Raw genomic sequence first — 12,741 nt, forward strand, 5'->3', positions numbered from 1 at the left:
AGCCCTGGGAGTAGCATGAAGCAGCATGGCACTGGCCTTCTGGAAGCTTGGAGAGGAGTCTTACCCAAGCTTTGCTCCTAGACATTAAACTTCCCAGCAGGGCACTAACATGTGGCTGCAGAACCTGCCCTTGCTCAGTCCGTCCCTGGTGCAGCTGCTGGGAGAGCCTGCCTCGAGGCAGAGCCAGCAGAGCTCTTGAAGAGCTGGTTGTGCTCCTCCTCAACCCCACCCCCACAGGCTGCCTTCGACCAGCGCATGAAGACATGGCAGCGCTGGCAGGATGCCCAAGCCACACTGCAGAAGAAGCGGGAGGCCGAGGCTCGGCTGCTGTGGGCCAACAAGCCTGATAAGCTGCAGCAGGCCAAGGACGAGATCCTCGAGGTGAGTCCACTAAGGCAGCCCAGCCAGGGGTGTTCTGCTGGTTCCAAATGAACCCAGGGCCCATCCCACCCAGAGGTTTGGAACCCCACAGGGGGAAGAGCACTGATTGAGTCTAAAGGGCCGTGGCTGCTGAGGAAGCCTCTGAGAATGACTCCAGGCCTTCCTGAGGCCTAGTCCCCCTGTTCTTTTTCTACTCTACCCAGACTTGTCAAATCAGAATCTCTGGCCCGGCATGGTGGCTCACGCCTGTAATCCTAGCACTTTGGGAGGCCAAGGTGGGCGGATCACTTGAGGTCAGAGGTTTTTTTTGTTTGTTTTTGTTTTTGTTTTAGATGGAGTCTCGCTCTGTCACCAGGCTGGAGTGCAGTGGCGCGATCTCAGCTCACTGCAAGCTCTGCCTCCTGGGTTCACGCCATTCTCCTGCCTCAGCCTCCCAAGTAGCTGGGACTACAGGCTCCTGCCACCACACCTGGCTAATTTTTTGTACTACCGTGTTAGTAGCCAAGATGGTCTCGATCTCCTGACCTTGTGATCCACCTGCCTCGGCCTCCCAAAGTGCTGGGATTACAGGCGTGAGCCACCGCGCCCGGCCGAGGTCAGGAGTTTTAGACCAGCCTGGCCAACATGGTAAAACCCCATCTGTACTAAAAATACAAAAAATTAGCCAGGGCTGGGCACAGTGGCTCACGCCTGTAATCCCAGCACTTTGGGAGGCCAAGGTGAGTGGATCACGAGGTCAAGAGATTGAGACCATCTTGGCCAACATGGTGAAACCCCGTCTCTACTAAAAAAAATACAAAAATTAGCTGGGCATGGTAGCACCCACCTATAGTTTCAGATACTCAGGAGGCTGAGGCAGGAGAATCGCTTGAACCTGGGAGGCGAAGGTTGCAGTGAGCTGAGATCACGCCACTGCACTCCAGCCTGGCAACAGAGCAAGACTCTGTCTCAAAAAAAAAAAAAAAAAAAAAATTAGACGTGATGGCACACGCCTGTAGTCTTAGCTACTCAGGAGGCTGAGGCACGAGAACCGCTTGAACCTGAGAGGCAGAGGTTGCAGTGAGCCAAGATCGCACCACTGTACTCCAGCCTGGATGACAGAGCGAGACTCCATCTCAAAAAAAAAATCTTGGCAGGAGGGGTCCTGGCTGGGTCTTTGAAAAGCTACCTAGCTGATTCAGATATGCCTTCTCGTGAGAACTACATTAAGTTTTCCAGGCCTTTCAGCCCTGCTGGTGAGTACCTAAACTGGAGGCTGCTGGCATGTCAGAGCCTTCTTGAAGGACCACACTTGGTCCCAGATGCCTGAAACACAGGCATCTCTTTTCCAGTCAGCCCCTAAAGTAGCCTTCTGCTGGACTCTGACTTACATGTGGAATCCTCTGTGACACCTCATCTTACCCACAGGGACAGACAGACATAATGATCAATTGAGCCCTCATATGTAAAATCGCTGTCCAAATGTGAAGGCTTAATAATGGTGCCATAATATGAGGTGATCCTTTCTTTCCTGTTTCTTCCCAGTGGGAGTCTCGGGTGACTCAATATGAAAGGGACTTCGAGAGGATTTCAACAGTGGTCCGAAAAGAAGTGATACGGTTTGAGGTGAGATAGAAAATCCTACTTCTCACTTAGCATGCAGTGCTTGTTTTAGGAGTACTCTTGGTGTTGTCCAACTCTGTTGGGTAAAGAGAGAGGTGCCAGTAACTTGGCAGTTCTCGTGAGCAGGCGTGGCCTTCTTTGGGGGGTGTGTGCTTGATCCTAGGAACAGTGGCAATCTTACACTTGTGGCTGGACCACAGCAGTTAAACACAAATCTTGCAGCTGCCATATACCCTCGGTCCCCTGTCGTTTCTCCTCCACTTCCCATCTCCTGCCCTCCAACAAAGCCTTTCAAGGCCTTGGCAGACCCTCTTTGGCTGGAAATTACAGCTGTTCCACCTGCTGCCTCTACTTTCTGAGGCTGTGTTTGGCCTTGGTCAGCAATAAACACCACCATCCCATCGAAAGGGAAAGCAAAAACTGGATGGTCAGTGTAGAATCTTGTCTCCTAGAAAGAGAAATCCAAGGACTTCAAGAACCACGTGATCAAGTACCTTGAGACACTCCTTTACTCACAGCAGCAGGTATGTAAGTTGTGTGTGACCTTCATCCTCTACTGCCTGCTCCAAAGGCCAGCTGCCTCCTCGGGGCTTCTGCAACAAGATGTGCAGGCCCTGCTTCTGAGGGGCTGGGCCCTCCTATAGTCCATCATTGAAAATAGGTCCTGCTGCTCTGACATGGAGCATCCAACAGGGTCTTTTACCAAGCAGGAGGGCCCAGGTCTGCTGCCCTCATTCTGAGGTGAGTTAGTTTTTGAGGACAAACCCCATCTCCCTGTAACTGCTTACCCTTCGAGGAGCCACCCCATGGTACCACCTGGCCCTCCTGAGGCTGAGGCCTCATCGGTATGTGAAATAGTGGCCCCACTGTGAGGAACTAACTGAGCCAGGCAAAGCTGTGGCCGCCACAGGGGTGCTCCCTCTGGGGTGGAGCCAAGACTGTCTTCAGAGACTGCCCTTGCACTTGGGGCTCAGTAACTGCTGCCTTCCCTGTCGAGAGGAAGGTGTGAAGGTCATGTGGCCTGTGCAGCGCTTGGGGAGCGCCAGGGTACTGTGCTTGATTCCTCCCAGGCTGGCTTAGGCTCTGCCACTAGGTGGGGGCACTTGCTTAATGTCCCCACTTCTTTGCAGCTGGCAAAGTACTGGGAAGCCTTCCTTCCTGAGGCAAAGGCCATCTCCTAATGGACCAAGGACCCCAGAGCCCACCTGTGTGACGCTGCCTTTTTATACACTGTCCTCCTCCACCTTGATGGACCCCTAGTGATGCATCCTGCCTAGGCTGGACTTAACCCCTTCCTCCCTGTCCCCACGACCAACTGTCCCCAGTTACTCTAACCGTTATTTCATTTAGCTTCCATATATATTTTCTTACCTAAGAGAATAGTTTCCTGCTTTAAGCAAAAGACCTACAATAGGTGGTGGAATTATGGGATGGGGTGGAGTATTGATATAAATATATAAATACAAATGTATATTTTTCAGGATGTGGTTTAGGAACTGGGAATAACGTTTTCTGTTACTCCTGATGGTGCCATGAAAAGGTTATGTAATAAAATATTTTAAAATCAGGTCACATGACTCAGAATGTTGGTGGTTTTTGCTTAGGCTGGGGAGCAGTTGGGAATCAGGTCTGGAATACTCCTAACCAAGAAGTTGCCCAGGTATAGTAAGTTTTTCTCTACCATTCACAAGTTTTTTGCTGCTGCTTCCCTCTGGAAATGGGGTTTCTTTCTCTCTGCCTACCTCAGCTACCTGGTCTGAGGGTCTCAATCTGTTTCGTATTCCCACTTCTTTAGGGAAGGAGTTTTAAAAACATCTCTTAAAATAAGAGGAGCAAAATCTATTAAAACCTATTCTCCTGCAAAGGAGGCAGAGACTTTCTCTCTTTTTTTTTTTTTTGGTGTCCCTATCATTAAGCAAGAGCCTTTCTCTTTTATTCTTCCTGCTTCCCTAAGCTGCTCAGGGTTCTCTGAGTCTTGCCCTCTGATGGCAAGTCTTATATATAACTAAACCTATTTTTGTCACCCATCAAAACACATCCTCAGTAGACAGTGTGAAGGTGTGAAGGTCTGATAATGACTTGATGCTTTATCTCCATAGACATGAAAGCCATGCCCTCTGCCTCTAGATAGGGTGATCCAAGAGCTCCTGAACCTTAGGAGGTTCAAAGAAGCTCTACTGTCTGTGTCCAGGAGGTAGCCTGCCAGCAAGAGCCCCCAGGAGTTGCACACACAGCCAAAGGGTGTTCACACAGATCTCTGCCGGTCTAGCCAGGGGAGGCCAGAGTCTCGTCAGTCAAGGATGGGCTTCCCCCTTTGCTGTGTCCACAGCTGCTCAAGCTATACTGGTCAGAGTGGGCTTTGAAGCTCCTTTGTGAGCTCGAGCTGCTGACTGCCACTATGGGAGCCTTGCCACCTCCAGCCCCTCCATCCCAAAGACGCTCCTGCCACTGGGGCCCCAGGTCCTGCTGTATCAGTTCTCTTTGGTGGGGGGCTAAGGTTTGGGGCGAGGCAACCTGAGACAAGAAAACACAGTAAACATTCTGATTCCCTGTACACAGATGCAGCACCAGGGGAAGGGCCAGTGGTGCAAGTATTTCTTTTTAACAGGTGAAGTTTTTGGAAAAAGTCACTCTCCCTACCCCTCAGTATCCTTATCATCAACTTTGGTTTTATCCTTCCAGTCTTTATTATATGCTTGCTTTTACATAGTTGTAATAATATACACATAAAGTATTTTGTATCCTGCTTTTGTCATTCAACATTGTACATGTTATAAGCATTTTACTATATTGTTATATATCTTCACAAAGTTGATTTGTAAAGCTGTGTAATTTGAAGGCATCCATAGGGTGACTGTACCATAATTTTGATTCATCCCTTGTTGTTGGATTCTTGGTCAGGGGTTGTTTGTTTTGTTTTATTGGTAACTTTAAAATTTTGAATACAATTTCAGATTTACAGAAAAGTTGCAGGAATATCACAAAGAACTCCTATGTATCTTTTATCCAGATTTACTGAATGTTTACATTTTATCCCATTTGCCTTATCTATATTTCATGTTGCATTTTCTTAATCATTTGAGAATAATTTGCACAGATACCCCATTATGCCCAAAACAGTATGCATTTCCCTAAGAACAGGACATTCTCTTCTAAGAGAAGAAGAGAATTACTTTAAGCATTATTCAGTATTTTTTTAAGGATTATTATCAAAATCAGGAAGTTTAACAGTGATTTAATACTGTTATCTAACCCATGATTCATATTTAAATTTTGCCATTTATCCCAATAATGTCCGTTGTAGCCATTCTTTTACCTTGTGCAGGATCGTGTTACATTTGTAAACGTGTGTCTCTCAATACTGCAGATTCCTCAACTTTCTTTTGTCTTTCATTACCATGACATTTTTGAAGAATACAGGCTATTTTGTCGAATGTTCCTCAGTTTGGATTTGTGTGATGGTTCCGCATGACTAGGTGAGGGTTTTGCATTCTGGGTGGGAATATCGCAGAAGCAGTGTGTCGTCAGTGCGTCGTAATCAGCATATAATGTCAGTTGGTCCCATTAATGTTGTTAACTCTGTTCACCGCTTAGGTTGGTGTCTGCCAGATTTCATTTTAAATTTACGATTTCCCCTTTGTAATTTACAAGTAATTTGTGGGGAGATACTTTGAGACTGTATAAGTATTTTGTTCCTCATTCACTAGTTACATAGTATCAGTTGATTAGTCTTGTCCCAGTTATTTCTGTCATGATTGACCAACATGATTTCCTAACTCCATAATGCCTTCTACATTTATTGGTTGACATTCTACATACAAAGAAAAACATCCTTTATCACCATTTATTTATTCACTTGTTTATCAATATGGATGCAGGGATTCCTATTTTACTCAGAGTTGCAAGCCATTGCTTTGATTTTATCTTGATTCTCAAATTGTCCCAGATTTATAGCAGCCTCTTGTGTGTTTGTAGCTTGCTCCCATCATGTTTTGAGTACTTTCTTACCTTCTGGCATAACAAGATGTTCCAGGCTCATCTTGAATGTTCCCTGCCCTAGCCCTGGAATCAGCCATTTCTCCAGGGAGTCTTGGTTCCTTATAATGGAGAATGGTATTTATTTATTTTTATTTGATTTGATTATTATTACTATTTTTGAGACAGAGTCTCGCTCTTGTCGCCCAGGCTGGATTGCAATGGCACAATCTCAGCTCACTGCAACCTCCACCTACCAGGTTCAAGCAATTCTCCTGCCTCAGCCTTCCAAGTAGCTGGGATTACAGGTGCCAGCCCCCACACCCAGCTAATTTTTGCATTTTTGGTAGAAATGGGGGTTTTACCATGTTGGTGAGGCTGGTCTCGAACTCCTGACCTCAGGTAATCTGCCCACCTCAACCTCCCAAAGTGCTGGGATTACAGGTGTGAGCCACCATACCCAGCCAGAGAATGTTATTTAGAAACCAAGATCTGGGTGCCAAATGTGCTTCTTGTTACTGGAATGTCATTGCCTCTAGGCTCTCACCATACAGTGCAAAGATATAGATAGATAGATAGATAGATAGATAGATAGATAGATAGATAGATAGATTGATTTATAGAAACAAGATAGGTTAGAGATACCTGACATAAATAGATACTCAAAATCATGAATTCACACTGATGCTTTGAGACCAGCCCTGTAGGTTTATTCCAGTCTGCCCCCTTTTCCATGTTGTTAACTCTTTCCTCCAGAGAGACAAAGATTTCAGGTTGCTTTGTTAAGTTCCATCTAATGATCATTCTGACATAAGTCTGTTTTTCTTATTTCCTTGGAATGATGTCTCCTCTGGTTTCAGAACTTCCTCCTCTGCTTCCTGTATCCTGAGGCTGGCGGGGCCAGTTGTCTTTAGGGCTTGTGCATTTTTGTAAAGAGCTTGCACGTGTGGAAATCAAGTAGGCCAGTAGTGGGTTAGGGGTACTGAGCCAGAAGCCTCTACTAGGAATAACAGGAGCACAAAGGAAGAAGGTGGTATTCCAGCTGGGGACCCAGGAGGGAGGACTTTGTGGAGAACCTGATGCTTGAACTGAGTCTAAAAGGTGTAAAAGTGTTTGTTGCTTCTGCCTCCCTGTCTGTCTGGCAGGGTGAGGTAGGCGCATCTAGGGAAATGTCAAGTGGCTTGGTGTGGGGTAAAGTCAGTGAGGCCCATGGAGAAAAACGAGCAGGAGCCACATCACATGGGTGTCTGATAGGACCTGGGAGGCACTTTCCACATTACCATTGTCGCTTCGTGATCTGGACACACCAGAAGGCGTGAGACTGGAGGCAGGAAGAGCAGCCAGGCTCATCCCTACCCTCAGGAGAGCTGAAAAGGGCAGGTATGGTGGGGCCAGAGCTCAGGAGAGTTTCGGAACCACTGAGATCGGTCCTTGATTTGATGAGAGGCCTGAGGGGAGAGGGAGGTAGCTAGGATGCCCCGCAAGCTTCTGGCCCAGACACTGGGCAGACAATGAAGCCCTTTGTAACACATGAGGCAATAGGTTTGGGGCAGATGGGAGGGGAAGCAGTGGTGGGGGCAGTGAGTGCTGAAGGTGTTTTAAGAAGCGGCTCTGGGCCAGGCACAGTGGCTTATGCCTGTATTCCTAGCATTCTGGGAGGCCGAGGTGGGAGGATCACTTGAGCCCAAGAATTTGAGACCAGCCTGGGGAATATAGTGAGACCCTGTCCCTACAAAAATAAAAACAACTAGCTGGGTGTGTGGTGGTGCATGCCTGTAGCCCCAGCTACGCGGGAACATCACCTGAGCCCAGGAGGTTGAGGTTGCAGTGAGCTACAGTTGCGCCACTGCACTCCAGCCTAGGTGACAGAGCAAGATCTTGTCTCAAAAAAAAAGCAGCTCTGGATGGGAAGGGAGGCCAGTTGCTTTAAGTAGGGGAGATAGAGTTAAAGGAGGCTTTGTTTTATTTAAAGGTGGGACAAACTTAAGCATGTTAATAAAATTCAGAGAAGAGAAAGAGAATGACTATCAGAGCCATGTTTGGAAGAAAATGGGGTCCCGAGCACAGGAAGGGGACCTGTGTTCAGAGGGTGCCTCACTGCTGAGGCCACAGGAAAGAATCTGTAGGTGGAGGGGAGGCCAAAGAGGGGAAGTTTCATGCTTGATAATTAAAATTTTCTGAGATAGGAATGTCATATTTACCTATTGAAGCCAAGTTTTTTTAGATAAAAGGTATGGAACCTGCTTTCCCCTTGGCTAGTTCAGCGTTTGGGCTCCGGAGTGCTGAAGATGAGGACTGGACTTCGAGCTGGTGTGATCCCAGTATTCAGTGTCAGTACTCAGTGACAAAATAAATGAGAGAAACGGGAATAAGAATTGTCGCCTGCACAGAAATACCAGCAACTGTTAACTCTTCCCAGAAGATTTTCATTCTGAATGCTCCTGTAGCTGGGAACCCTAAAAAAAAAAAAAAAAAAGTCTTTGAAGCAACTCAAGTTTTAAAAAAGGGGAGGAACTCCTGGAAATCTCAGGATGGGGCCAAGATGTGGCTGGAGAGTGTGTGGTGATGGAGGGCGTGTCCTTTGCCGAGCACACTCAGGGCCCACGGGAAGCCCATAGACTTCAAGGACATCAAGCCCCAAGGTGGTGGGATTTTCCCCACCAGTACTTGGCAGCCTAGGGGGAAGGGGAGGGCGGGAGAAGATAATGGGGATCCCTGGCTCCAAACATAGGAGGACACATCTGTGCTACAGTGCGCACATGCCTGGATGTACACTCTGTCTTTGGAGACACTGGCTAAGATTCTCTGCTCCATGTTTGGACAGGGTCATGCCTGATCTGAGATAAATGGACAAGAACACCTGAAGCCTGTCTTCTGGTGCATGTGTCACCTGCCGATAACTGCATCTTGTGATAAAGTTGGGTGATTTACAGTCTCCACCAAATGCTAAACTCTGGGGTCTTACGCCTTTATAACTCCATGGGCCCCAACAAAGGTTCAGGCTCAAAACAGGTGTCAAATAGATAACTGTTGAATGATTGTTCCCCAGTTGCAGGCTCTGCCACCTGGCGTTCACACTGTCTGTGAAAGGACCCAGCTCACCTTTCCCTCTCTATCTCCCAGTCCTTCCCAACAGAGCCGACACCTCATGGAAACTGATTGCAAATGTGCTACTTCTCACTTCTGTGTGGCCCGAGGAGGCTGGGTTAATGCTGGGCTTGGTACCTTAAGCACCCTTTCTCCCTTCCCCATCTTCAGTCTCAGAATTACACCTGTCTGAAGCAGGCATTTTCCAATGCCCTAGATGGGAATATAAGTGTAAGGAGATGTGAAGCATTTGCCTGTGTGTCAGAACATTCACTGAGGATCCTCATAGGCACTTCTAGAAACCAAATCCTTGAAGATGACTAACCAGAAATGCCCGTCATAGCACTGTTTACAGTTGCAAAAACTGAAGCCAATTGAAATGTCCATCAGGAGGGGATTAAATGAATTATGGTACAGTTACACCGTTGAATATTTTACAGCCATTGAAGATGATATATAGCTATATTCACTGACAATGAAAACTCATATTTTTGAGTGAAAAAAGCAGGTTATAGAATTGCATGATATTCACATTTATATAAAACTTTATATATGGGAAGGATGTTGATTGAATTGTTAATAACTATGGTCACCTCTAGAGATGGAAGTTTGCATTACCTTTAATTTTTAATACCATTTTGTATTGCTTAAAATTTGTATGTATTATCGTTAAAATAAGAAAAATAAAATAAAGCTATTTTCATTATGGGAAAACAATCCAGTGCATCCTTTGAGGCCCGCATCACATATCTGTTCTTTGGGCAGCTTCCCCTGATCCGCCCTCTGCCCTACCCCGGACTGGAGTTGGGCCCTGCGTCTGTCGTCCTCTTCAGCCTCTGGTCTTCCTCTCCTGTGTGGTGTCAGCTCTGAGGCGGTCTCTGTAGCCTCCTGAGCTCTGGACTCCCTGGGGTCCTGGGCTGCACTGTCTCTGCTCCTGGTGTCCTCCACCACCTGCACAGGAGCCTCCGGGGCAATGGCTGCTCCTCGGCTCAAGATCATTGCCATACAAGCCTGTGGGTCACTGAGGCCAGATCTGGGGATTTTTCAAGAGATCCGGAAATCTGGCCTAATTTGAGGTTTAATAGGCCTCACCGTGGTTGGTAAGACTGGTGCTCAGTGTGCTGGGGAAGCCTGCAGGCCCCACAAGTCTTGCCCAGACAGGCCTTTCACCCCTTTGGCCCTTGTCTGTTGTGGAAATGCTCCTCTGGCTCTGATGACCAGACCTCGGGGCAGAAAACTTCACCCACCCAAGGCTGCTCAGAGGAAGCCAGCTGCTCGCCCTCCACAGGATGCTCTTTGTCTGGGTCCAGAAAAGAAACAAAAACCCTGTCCAATCCGAGACAGGACCTTTCCATAAAGAGATGTGACTCTTTCCAAATGACTGCCCCTTCGGGGCTTCAGAGCTCGCTGCTTCCTCTTCCATTATGAGCTGCAGTGGCGATAGCCACAGGGGCCCAACACGCAGGTTTCACTGGCAGCCTCTCAAGAAAAATAAACGAGGCTCCTGCGGCCAGGAGCATGTTCCGCAGCAGGGGACAGACTGCCCATGACCGCCCCTTCCCACTCGTGGGCCTAATTATTAACTATAGTAAGAACTGCCTCTGGGCCCTGAAATAGCTCACATCCAGCACTGTCACCCTGCAGGGTGCACTCATGACCCACACTAAGGACAGGTTCAGGGAGCTGAAGCAGCTGGCCCAGGTCACACCCCATAGCTAAGATGAACTCAAGCTCTTAGCATGGCCTCTCTGCCACACCCTATCCCACACACTGTAGACATCTAGACGGGGACAGACAAGAGGAACCTGGAAATCAACCCACTAAGTTTTGTTTTTTTGTTGTTGTTGTTTGTTTGTTTTTTGAGGTGGAGTTTCGCTCTTATTGCCCAGGCTGGAGTGCAATGGTGCCATCTCAGCTCACCGCATCCTGCGCCTCCCGGGTTCAAGCGATTCTCCTGACTCAGCCTCCCAAGTAGCTGAGATTACAAGCACGTGCCACCATGCCCGGCAAATTTTGTATTTTTAGTAGAGACAGGGTTTCTCTATTTTGGCAGGCTGGTCTCGAACTCCCAACCTCACATGATCCGTCCGCCTCGGCCTCCCAAAGTGCTGGGATTACAGGCGTGAGCCACCACACCCGGCCCTAAGTTGTTTTCTTGAAGACCTGAAGGCATCCACACAGTAGGCCTGTTAAGGACAAGTCCCATTTGGATACCCACCTGACCTGGTAAGCATTGGAGCTTCTCTGACCCCTGCAAGACATTCTTTCCCCAGATGGGCAGGGGTTGCCCAGTGGAGTAGTAGCAGAGGCTGGAAGACAGAAGCATCTTTGGTGAGTAGCTGGGGACCTTAATGGCAGACATGAAAAACTCCACTTGCTGAGAAGCCACCGCCAGCACCCTGGGGACAGCTAGCATATGAGGCAGGGCCGCCTCCCTTCCAGACCTCGAGGCCTGGAGCTCCTGCCCATCCTGGCTTCTGCCTGTTGTCCCCAGTTCTTGGTCCCTTAGCTCTCTTCACAATGAACCCCTGTTACTTGAGGGACCCAAGTGTGTCTTTGTTTCTTGAACCCCAGTGCTTGGCACACCAGAGAGGCCACTTGGTTGATTGGCTGACATGGCTCTGAAAGGCACTGGGAGTTGCTGTATCACCACACGCAGCCTGGAGAGCTGTGCCGTCAAAGTGGTGGGGTGGCCTCTGCCAGCTCTCCCTGTGCCAGACCTGAGTCGTGTTGTCTGAAGCAGCTGAGCTGCCGCTGTCCTATCTGGGCAGGGGACAGGAGACTCCTAGAAGTGACATTGCTGGCTGGAGCCCCGGGTCTGGGGCCTGCCTGTCCTGGACCAATTTTTGCTCTAAGGACTTGGGCAGGACATGCTTGTCAGAGGTGCGTTCTAACAGCTGCTTCCAGTACCCACCACTCCCTCACGCCTCGCTTCCCCCCGTTGACAGAAGTGAAGAGTTTGGACCAACTCAGTAACAACGCTTTTTAGTAGCACTCTTTTTAAAAGACACGTTACACCAAAATCTAATAAACATAAAAATGATGTTTTTAAATGTTATATTTATTATTTCAGTTTATAAATTGTACTTATTAACAAGGTAATCAGTAGGAACTCTGTAAACAGTAGGAGGCTGTTTTGATGAACAGCATAGTTGGTGATTTATATCAACCTCTGCTTCCAATTTATTTCTTTACTATTTTTGGTTGCACAATATGGAGGAAATCAGAAAAATCCTTATTGCAGTGTTAGTAGTTGAAATTGTTAATTTTTTTAAAGCTAACCTTGCAGTCTCAGGGTACGGAAGAAATAGAATCTGCTTTTGTTGTCAATGAGTCAGTATCCATCAGGATGAACCATGTCATTGGTAAGACCTTGCCGTTTTTTGCCTACGAAAACGGCAAATTCACATAATTCAGTCAATAATAGCTAACATCTCTCTGCTGTGTGCTGGGCCCCATGCCAAACACTGTGGAAGCTGCTGTCATTTAATTCACACACCACTCTCTGTTGTGTGAGGACCCTGAGATAAGGACAGATAAGGACCCTGAGCCTCAGGGGGGTTGTCCAAGGTGATACCGGTGACCAGAGCTGGGCTAGGGTGGAGCAGGCAAGGTTCACCATGGCTCAGACAGCCCCCAGTGGCTGGGCCCCTCCTGGCCAGTCCACCCCTCCGCTGCCGCCCGCCCGCCCAGCCC

At 48.0% G+C, this 12,741-nt stretch overlaps 1 protein-coding gene across 4 annotated transcripts in view; it reads left to right on the forward strand.

The window, feature by feature from the left end:
• Window positions 1–12,103, forward strand: part of SNX1 (sorting nexin 1) — a 50,948-nt gene extending 38,845 nt beyond the window's left edge. The window contains exons 12-16 of one of the 4 annotated variants that reach the window (XM_063795115.1): window positions 238–381; window positions 1,906–1,986; window positions 2,436–2,507; window positions 3,588–3,643; window positions 4,938–8,084. In XM_063795115.1, coding sequence (XP_063651185.1) covers window positions 238–381; window positions 1,906–1,986; window positions 2,436–2,507; window positions 3,588–3,643; window positions 4,938–5,118 — 534 coding nt within the window. In that variant the 3' untranslated portion in view covers window positions 5,119–8,084. Of the gene's footprint in view, window positions 1–237; window positions 382–1,905; window positions 1,987–2,435; window positions 2,508–3,113; window positions 3,551–3,587; window positions 8,085–11,098 lie in introns of those variants that run through there. The other 3 variants (XM_003314708.7, XM_009429322.5, XM_510470.9) reach the window with 3 other exon arrangements.
• Window positions 12,104–12,741: the final 638 nt, after the last annotated feature.

Source organism: Pan troglodytes, chromosome 16 (assembly GCF_028858775.2).
Source record: "Pan troglodytes isolate AG18354 chromosome 16, NHGRI_mPanTro3-v2.0_pri, whole genome shotgun sequence".
In the NCBI taxonomy this organism is placed as follows: domain Eukaryota; kingdom Metazoa; phylum Chordata; class Mammalia; order Primates; family Hominidae; genus Pan; species Pan troglodytes.